At 48.1% G+C, this 10,354-nt stretch overlaps 1 protein-coding gene across 1 annotated transcript in view; it reads left to right on the top strand.

Annotated features, from left to right (window-relative positions):
• LOC102308781 (glutamate receptor ionotropic, NMDA 1) overlaps positions 1 to 10,354 on the top strand; it is a gene marked incomplete in the record, with an annotated part of 73,062 nt that overhangs the window by 58,728 nt on the left and 3,980 nt on the right. The window contains 5 exon segments of the mRNA XM_014329056.2: positions 389 to 546; positions 638 to 799; positions 1,591 to 1,700; positions 1,813 to 1,958; positions 9,342 to 9,449. Of these exon segments, the coding sequence (XP_014184542.1) occupies positions 389 to 546; positions 638 to 799; positions 1,591 to 1,700; positions 1,813 to 1,958; positions 9,342 to 9,449 (684 nt within the window).

Below are 10,354 nucleotides of genomic sequence, written 5' to 3'. Positions count from 1 at the left end.
CACACACACACACACACAGAGGTATACAGTTTGAGTTCCTGCTTTTCTTCACCTGGATCGAAGGACACCTGACCATCGCACATTTGAGCTCCAAGTGTCTGCCAGGCTGTCTCCTCCCACCAACTCATGTCCTTGAGGACTCAGGGTTTGTTCGGGCAGTCGTGTCCTGACTGACTCATGCAGGAGTCGGTGTGTCATGCTCGAGCCTCCTCCAGCTGTGCGACTGCGGATGTTTTTCCTGGTTTTGTTCATAAATGTGTTAAACGTCTGGATTCTCCTCGTCTTGAGTGAACCAACCCTGCTCACGCAGGTGCGACCCTCACAGGTGTTAGCAGAGCGTGGTATCAGAGATAATGTGTGACGCTGTGCCGTGTGCTGCCGCTTTCAGCTGCGTAACCCATCAGATAAGTTCATCTACGCCACAGTGAAGCAGAGCTCGGTGGATATCTACTTCAGAAGGCAGGTGGAGCTCAGCACCATGTACCGGCACATGGAGAAGCACAACTACGAGAGCGCCGCCGAGGCCATCCAGGCTGTGCGAGACAAGTAAGCAGCTCAGAGTCAGCACACCTGTCGTGAACGCACCTGTTGTACTGTGGAGATTGCCTCTGTCAACACGTTCGCCCTCCTCCCGCAGTAAGCTTCACGCCTTCATCTGGGACAGCGCCGTGCTGGAGTTTGAGGCGTCGCAGAAGTGCGATCTGGTGACGACAGGAGAGCTGTTCTTCCGCTCCGGATTTGGGATCGGAATGAGGAAGGACAGCCCGTGGAAACAGAACGTGTCTCTGGCTATTCTCAGGTACGAAAACCTTCAGGTACTCACCTGCAGCCCATCCTGGGTGTGTTTTAGCGAACAGGAACACTTTGAGAAGCTGAAAGATGTTTCTGTTGTGTCACAGCGGTTCTTTTCTCTGATCACCAAAGACACATTCTGATTGGCTGCGGTTACAGTCAGAGTTAGAGTCATCACCGATGATGGCCAAGAGGATTTCTACTCCGCCAACACACTCCTGAAACGACCAGCGGGAGGGTGTTGGTGGAGTATGTGCTTACAGCTTTCGTGTTTCCTCCACCTCGTAATGTCGAACCATTTTCCCAAAATGTTGACTCTGTTCATCTGGACGTTTTCAGTGGGAGAAACGTCTCTTTAGGGGCCTTCCCCTCTGACAGATGTCCAGCTGGGATATCCACATTTACTCAGGGCCTTCTTCATGTGATGTTCTGCTTCTCTGGCCACTGTGTCTGTGAGGATGTTGGCTCTGTGCTGTAGGGTCATCAATGATGATGAAACTGACCTCAGCACATTGTTAGTCAGTGCTGCTAGTGTCAATCGTGTGCATCTCTGGCCTTAAGTACTCTTAATTGATGATTAGAGTCAGTACAAAAAGGCGGGCAAGATGGCAGGACACGCCCACACGTGACCAATCTCACAGGAGGCCCCGCCAGGGCCGTAAAAACATAAAAAGTGAGTGACCTGGGGTGTGGAGGATGTCACACAGACACATATTTCCACATTAAAACCACCTGAGCACAAACCAACATCTGAGCAATCAAATACGTGTCCGCTCACGCTTCATTGACTCTCCACAGTTCTCATGAGAACGGCTTCATGGAGGATCTCGACAAGACGTGGGTTCGATACCAGGAGTGCGACTCCAGGAGCAACGCCCCGGCCACCCTCACTTTCGAGAACATGGCAGGTAGGACTCAGTGCTGCCTCTGCTGCATGAACTGCGCCCCTGCGGCTGTGCCGTTTAGCAGATGTTACCTGTGAAGCGTTTCACGCCGTCTCTCGTCACTTGTGCCCCTCAGGTGTGTTCATGCTGGTTGCTGGAGGCATCGTGGCTGGGATCTTCCTCATCTTCATCGAGATCGCCTACAAACGGCACAAAGACGCCCGCAGGAAACAGATGCAGCTCGCCTTTGCTGCCGTCAATGTGTGGAGGAAGAACCTGCAGGTACGCGCCTCTACTTTACTCTACTTTACTTTACGCCCTGACCTCTGCTGAAGCTCTGTGTGGCGTTATGGCACTCAGCCCACCTGTCTGTGGCTCTGCGGTAAACAGTATTCAGTATGTGTGATCCTCACAGCGAGGTCATTATAGCCAGCAGCAGGACTGAGATCAGGATCAGGCCTTTGTTTTTACGTCTGTTAGGAAACATCTGTCATCTTTGCTGTTTAATAGGAGAAGCATGAGTTTTGTGCTCAGGATGAAGGGTTGTGTTAATTAAACTGACTGCTGATCATCAAGAGCGTGCTCACTGATGCTTGGTTAGCTTTCAGTGGCTCCGTGAAGCTCGGGTCGTTTTCTGATTCACCGGTGAGTGATTTATTCTGTAACTGTGACCAACAAGTGAAAAATGCCCAACGGACAGCCCAGAGCCCCCAGAACAGAAAATGTGTCATTTTCTCTTTTGTGAGTTTAGTCAGAGGTTAGTCTGGGGTTAGTCAGAGGTTAGTCTGAGGTTAGTCTGAGGTTAGTCAGAGGTAGTCAGAGGTTAGCTGAGGTTAGTCTGAGGTTAGTCTGGGTTAGTCAGAGGTTAGTCTGGGTTAGTCAGAGGTTAGTCAGAGGTTAGCCTGAGGTTAGTCTGAGGTTAGTCTGGGGTTAGTCAGAGGTTAGTCTGAGGTTAGTCAGAGGTTAGTCTGAGGTTAGTCAGAGGTTAGCCTGAGGTTAGTCAGAGGTAGTCTGAGGTTAGTCAGAGGTTAGTCTGAGTTAGTCAGAGGTTAGTCTGGGTTAGTCTGAGGTTAGTCTGAGGTTAGTCAGAGGTTAGTCTGGTTAGTCAGAGGTTAGTCTGAGGTTAGTCTGAGGTTAGCTGAGGTTAGTCTGAGGTTAGTCTGGGGTTAGTCTGAGGTTAGCCTGCGGTTAGTCTGGGTTTAGCCTGGGGTTAGTCAGAGGTTAGCCTGAGGTTAGTGAGGTTAGTCCGAGGTTGGTCAGAGGTGTCATAGGTCTGAGGTTAGTCAGAGGTTAGTCTGAGATTGGTCAGAGGTTAGTCTGAGGTTAGTCAGAGGTTAGTCTGAGATTGGTCAGAGGTTAGTCTGAGGTTAGTCTGGGGTTATTCAGCCCACTAATGAGTCACAGAAATGAGGAAAGCTCGGTCGACTCCGTGGTTTTATTCCTGGACTCTCACAGAGCAGCTTTGCATGATTCACGGTTCATAATAATCCTTCTTTATCTGACGCCACCCTGCAGCTCGTCTTCTGTCTGAGACAAGCCGTTCTAGCTCCTCCCCCTTTAAGTCAACTTTCCCCCGATTGGCTGCCCATTCTAAATACAACGTGCAGGAAGTGGGTGTAGAAAACCACCACTATGACATAATCAAAATATGAACTTTGACCTGCTGCTTTCTGTAGTGATGAGTTTGTGGACTGTGTGAGGTCACGTCCACACGTTTTGGCCTCCCGTCCTCACTGAGACACTGAAAAACGCAGCGTTTTGAAAACGCATACATTTCAAAATGGAGCTGTCCCGTCGCAGTATGGACAGTGAAAACGGAGACTTTCTAAAATGATGACGCATTTTAGTCATGTGATGCAGTCATATGACCTATTAAACTGAGATAGCGGAGGGCGTTACACAGCAGTTGTTTTGTTTGACAGCCCTATTAAAGATCAACATCAGCCTGTACATGCTCCTGAGAGCTTTTCTTCAAATTCTTTAATTCTCACTGGCTTTTGCAACTTTGTACTTTTGTGTTACTCGCAGCAACGACTCCACCTCATTGTGAGTCCATTTAAAAAACTCGGTGCTTTTCCTCCACATTTTGCCGACGTGTCAACGAGCCGGAACGTAAATAAACGGCAGACAGAAATGAGGCAGGTCGAATCTTCTTGCGTTTCACGCATGTGCAGGACTGGAACGGAAGCGTTTTTGGCCGTTTCAATGTGGACGCACAACTCTGTGGACGCGGAGCGTTTTCAGACAAAAACGCCGTTTTCAAATCTATCCGGGCCGGTGTGGACGTAGCCTGAATGTAATTTTCTGCCCTTCTTCAGCTGCTGCATGTGTGACGTGCACGTCAGTGGAAGAATGAAAACACAGCTGTGTCTGTGTGTAGATCCACACATCGTCATAGTCAGAGTTATGATAAGGTAAAACAGGAAGCTCCATTAACACTGCCTCAGCGAGGACGCCTTCGCTCCACCTGGGTTTCTGATTAATTTCCTTTCAAGCTTTAACGACTTCCTGCTGTTGATTGACCGATGGGTGATCAGATCAGCACCGCGGGGACTCACACACACAACTACTGCAGTCACTGCAGGATGGACTGCAGCACATCCGGTACAAACATGCACAGTTGGTTTAATGTAGTTCGTCTGGCGGTGGTGTGGAAATGCTCCCGACAACCTCTGTCTCCTTGATTACACGCTGTTAAAATGGCTGCTGTAGTTAAGCTTTAAATCAAACTTAAGAGAGGAACTTGGGTGATATGGTACTACAAGCTCATTAAGATAAGATGGGGCCTGATTATTTAAGACCTTGTATGTGAGGAGCAGGATTTTGAATTCTGGATTTAACAGGAAGCCAAAACAGGAGAAATCTGCTCTCTCTTTCTAGTCCCTGTCAGGACTCTTGCTGCAGCATTTTGGATCAGCTGAAGGCTTTTCAGGGAGTTTTTTGGACATCCTGATAATAATGAATTACAGTCGTCCAGCCTGGAAGTAATAAATGCATGAACTAGTTTTTCAGCGTCACTCTGAGACAGGATATTTCTAATTTCACACATGGAGAATGGATTAAGTGATGAATATTAACACAGGAATCAGATTACTGTAAAGGCTCTAGTAATATGTTGGAGAGCCAAAACATGTACAGTGTAAGTCACAGTGATAATAACGTGGTGTGCTATTGGATTAAGTAATCCAAAGTATTCAGAATACTTTACTCTCATTGAGTAACGTAACAGAATACGTTACAGAATACATTTTGGGGCATGTAATCTGTAATCTGTAGTGGAGTACATTTTAAAAGTAACCTTCCAACACTGACAGTTAGTCCTGGAATGGCAATGATGCAGCCCAGGCTTTGATATCATAATAATAATGCTTTTGAGCTCATGCTGTCCTCCTCACGATTCATTCATTTTGGCCTCCTCTAAGCTGCTTTATTTTTTCTGTAGCTAACAAATTAAAATGATCTCATAAATATATCCTTCATCACACTGAAGACTGAACACTGGATCCACATTTGCACGATCAGAAAACAGGAGAAATCTGCTCCCTCTCTCCTTTGTTCCAGATGTTTTCTTGCCAGCAGCTGTGCTCAGCTGTCACATAAATAATCCTCGCTGCCGTGCCGGGATTAGCACTTCAAACAGCAGCCGCTGCAGGCTAGCAGTTAGCTGAGGATGATTAGCACTTCACACAGCTGTGACTGAAGGCCCAGAGTTAGCACAGGTGTTAGCAGCTGGAGGAGCTCGGAAACACAATCATCTGTATTTTCCACAGATTCCTTAAACCTGTTGTGGTTTTGAGTATTTGCTAACATGTAATAGGTGATTATTCACGTCACATGAGCCCAAGTTTGAAATAATAATGGATCACTGTCTACAGGTTTACTTACCGAGTCCATTGCTGCACAGCTCACAAGCTGCTGCCTTCAGCAGGCTTCCAGAAAATGACCAATTAGAAGAGAGCAGACTTCAAGGGGGCAGGATGTTCAGACAGCTAGCCTCAGACAGATCAGTCTGATAGGTCCCCGTCCAGCAAACCTGCTAACACTCGTGTCTCCAAGTAACGATCGACTGACGGGCTCTCGTTTCCCCCAGGACACTCCTGTAACGTGTGTGAGACTCAAACTTTATTCTGAATACTTGGAACACTCACATCTGTAAGGTGACCTGTATGGGGGGGGCTTCTTAAATAGCTGTTTGTCCAAAGTTGCTGATCATGCCGATGGCGGCCATGTCTTTGGGTGGGTCACGTAGACGTCCTCCCGACATTATTACAAGACGTGGTGGAAGACACCAAAGTAAAGAACATTCAGGGGAAATCTACCAGACAGACACAGATACAATAATCTCACCAAAGCTGAACTTTATTGATCCGTGAGAACGCTGTGAAACGGTGACATCTGTACAGTGTGGTCACAGTTATATTTGGGGGATCCAGACACACGTCACCTGCAGAAAGACATCAATCTTTCATGAAAACACTGTGAACATTTGAGTTCTTGTAGGATGAAACTCAGTGCGAGCATCTCTTTGCTTTATGTGGTTTGTAGCTCCAAGACTCGCTGCTGTTTCATTTTCATGCACGTCTTCGTAAAGTCAGCAGAGTCCAGGCAGGAAGCGTGTTCATCGCATCCTTAATGGCTGTTACTCAACGACTGAAAACCTGTAATGATGATGTTTTCTTATTTTTCATGTGCTGTTACTGACTGCTGCTCCGATCCAAGTCTTCCACTGTTCTGTCACTGGGCCCAGAAACATCTCACTGGGACCAGTCTGCCCAGTTTAACCAGTCTGACACCCAGTTTGGGCCTTTGGCTGAACCTGTGTGTCAGATTAGTGTTGGCTTTTTGGTTTCTCTGTTTTGAACGTGTTTCTGAGAGTCCAAACGAGAGCTGGGTGTGAAATTCAAACAGATTTTCAGCTTCTGTTTTTCTTTTTATCAACAAACCTGCAACACAACATGTAACTGACTTCGTACCATTAACGTTTCGCTGCCAAACACTGGTCAGCTGTGGTTTCTCTGCTTCAGGCTTCCCAGTACATCTGAGAAATGTTGACACTGAAAGAAGAAGCTGAAATGTGAGCAGAGGTACATGTCAGGTTATACTGGACCAGAGTCAGTCAAGCTACTTGAAAAAAGTAATGTGATTACAGTAGCATGTCACAGCCCATCTCTGCAGTGGACTTATTAATATTTCAGGTGTTGCTTTGATATTTGCAGTAGCATAAAAATACGTTTCTCTTAGTTAAGTTAGATTTTTCATTTTGGTGGGCGCTGAGTTTGGTAACAATAACCCCGCCCCCACCTATGACATCACGGGTTCTCGATTGTGCGGTTTCAGCTTTGACCCGTGTTTACGTCCTCGTACGGTTTGTTGGCACTAAAAAGAACAGAGCAAGAACGTCTCGCCACTGATGCCCAGCTCTCACCTGAACTGTCACTGTGGTGGGTCAAAGGTCAAACTTATATCTTTATACGATGTTAGAGGTCAGACACCATGTGATCATCAGCCATGTTCCGCCGCCCCTCCCCCGTTCTGTTTTCTGTTCCCCGCCCTCCCCAGGAGAGATGGCATTATAACAGCAGAGTGTTGGTATAATGATCCCACGTGTTCGCGGCTTCATTCGGGCCTCATACGCCATCTTTGTTCCCCCTGCCTCACCCCCCTCCCCTGCCCCGTACCCCTCCCCCACGATGTTTCCTTTGCTTTGAGGTTGATTTCCTGTCGTGTTCCTGTGTTTGAGCCTCACGTTGGTGTCTCCCTGCTGCTGTGTGTTTGTGTGGGCAGTAAAACAGGACAGCGCTGCTCCGTTTTACTGAAGCATCACTTCATCTGAAGCTGTAGGGACTTCAGGCTCTGGGTTCTGTGCAGCGCTCTGAGGCAGTTTTTGTAGAAATCAAAGTGAACTGAATGAGAGCTTCACTGCAGCACCGAGAACAGCCCCACTGACACACCACATAACAGGGATACAGCCGTCAGCCGCAGCATTAGAAGCACCCAATCGCCTCCATCCTCTGAGCCAGGACGCTGCACGCAGGCGTGAATTAATTAACCAATAACACGCACACAAATACTCAGTGGTGGGCGGGGTGTTTAACCATGAAACCCATCTCATACTCGCAGCTGCCAGTCGCTGGCTCGGGGAGGCTCAGGGAGGCACGGGGGGCTTGGGTGACCGGCGTACCTCAGGAGACCTACCCAACACGCACAGGGAGAGAGATAAAGAGCTGAAGACACAGTCAGACCAATCAAAACTTGACCATGGAAATTGTCGTGGGTATATCACAGTGAGCTGGTTGTTCTAATAGTTGACGCCAAAATAAAAGGTGGAGGTGACTCTGGGTGGATGTGAGATGAGCCTCTGTGGATCAGATCTCCTTGTCATGTTCCTCAAACTGCTGATGCAGCGTTGGTTTCCAGTGTGTCCTGATGATGGGAAATAAAACACTCTTCATCAGACTGGACACTCTTCTTCTGGCGCTCCACGGTCCAGCTCTGACTCTTCTGACCACCAGGCCGTTCAGTGGCACCTGGACTTCTTTTTACCCTACAGATGAGGTGGTGACTCACAGCTCTGATGGTCAGCCACCTATAACAAAGTCAGAAGATGCTTTTCCAGTCAGTGGAAGCCTTACTGGAACCTTGAGGTGGTTCACTTGATGACAGGGTGGCCAACGACCACCTCAGGTGATCACCAGGTAAATAGGAACAGCTGATAGAGTTGAAGCCTCTGGGATGACTAAAACAACGAGGTCAGATTGTGTTTCAGGTCACCAAGCACCTTTCTGTTTCTGAAGTCTCCAGTACACCTGTAGGGAGAAACCAGTGAGTTCCTATCAAAGGTAGAGAGCAGCTACAGCCGAGTGTCTCCTCCTCAGGAAATGACATTTCAAACATGTAGGCAGGCAGTGACCCGTCACACAGCTCACTGTACGAGTGTTCGATGTTGGAAAGAAGTCAGAGCGCTGCGATGCTTTGTTCTGCAGGAGCTCTTCTGTGGGATCTGGTCTCAGTGGGCCTCAGGCACCCACGACCTGTCCCTGACTCGACCACAGTTCATCCTTTAGATCACCTTCACTGGTTATGCAGAAATCATCTTTCAGGGTCCAGAGAGGAAAATCACAGAAGTAAAACAAACAGAGCTCAACAGAAGGCCGATGGCCGTGCTCCTGAAAACCTCACGGGCAGTAATGAGACCAACACCCTGAACAGCAGGAGGCGCTCTCGCTCTGTGCTTGTGTTGAGCCACAGTCATGATGATGATGAAGGTTCAGACACAAAGGTTCACTTTAACAACCTTCACCTGCTTCCTGTTAAATCCACCCGCTGACCTTCGATTAGACGACACGCCGCTAAACAAGAAACAGCAACAAGACACATAAATACTGAAGGAACGATAGTCCCGCCTCCGCCTGCAGCTGCTCTCCTCATCACGCCACTTTAGCTTCAAACTTTCCATCGACTCGACTTCCTGCTAAATTATTACTCAGGCGAACTGTTAGTGGTTCTAATGTTGTGGCTGATCAGTGTGTCTGACACACACACACAAACAGACACACACACACTCTCTACCTGACAGCACACACTCAGGTGTGTCCTCATGCAGCTAGTCGAGTGTCTCTGCTGCGTGTTAACGTGTGTGTGCACCTATCGTATGATTTATTTTAGGATAGGAAAAGTGGTAGAGCAGAGCCCGAGCCCAAACTGAAAACCTCTTTTAGGTCCATCACCTCGACCTCCGACCTCAAACGCCGTAGGGCCTCCGGGGATGCCACGGTAAGGAGATGAAGACCACCAACCCTCCTCCCTCCTGTCCTCCACGTGTCTTCTGCTTCACTCCATCTTTTATCTGTTTGTCTTTCTTTTCTCTGCTCTCGCTCGTCTGTAATCGCCTCCTGTTTGTCTTCGGTTCGTCACGTGTGTCTCTCGCCCTCTCGTCTCATCTCCAGCTCCATCATCTACTTGCTGACTCATCATGGCCGCCCGTCTGTTGGTCAGCCATCATTGCTTTCCCACCTCAATCAGCTCATCTGTCCCACTGAGACAGACAAAAGGCGACAGACTGAAGACAGAAAGAAACGTCCGGTTCAGTCCGCCCAGGCAGGTCAGGGTCCGCTTGTTGGGTTTTCACACGGTTCACATCGTCCTCTTGCAAAGGAGAAGTGAAGAGGGTCAGATTGTGTGGTCTTTCTTCTCCCGTCTTTGTCCTGTCTTTTGTCCTGTCTTTTGATCTGTCCTTTGTTATGTCCTTTGTTATGTCCTTTGTCCTGCCCTTCGTCATGTCTTTGTCATGTCCTTTGTCCTGTCGTTCGTCCTGTCCTTTGTCCTGTCCTTTGTCCTTTCCTTCATCATGTCTTTGTCATGTCCTTTGTCCTGTCCTTTGTCATGTCCTTTGTCCTGTCCTTCGTCATGTCTTTGTCATGTCCTTTGTCCTATCCTTTGTCCTGTCCTTCGTCATGTCTTTGTCATGTCCTTTGTCCTGTCGTTCGTCCTGTCCTTTGTCATGTCCTTTGTCCTGTCCTTTGTCCTTTCCTTCATCATGTCTTTGTCATGTCCTTTGTCATGTCCTTTGTCCTGTCCTTTGTCCTGTCCTTTGTCATGTCCTTTGTCCTGTCCTTTGTCCTGTCCTTCGTCATGTCCTTTGTCCTATCCTTTGTCCTGTCCTTCGTCATGTCTTTGTC

This window comes from Haplochromis burtoni, unplaced genomic scaffold (genome assembly GCF_018398535.1).
Source record: "Haplochromis burtoni strain Fernald_Lab_line unplaced genomic scaffold, NCSU_Asbu1 Contig_501, whole genome shotgun sequence".
Taxonomy (NCBI): Eukaryota; Metazoa; Chordata; class Actinopteri; order Cichliformes; family Cichlidae; genus Haplochromis; species Haplochromis burtoni.
This window is presented reverse-complemented; position numbering and strand designations above follow the sequence as displayed.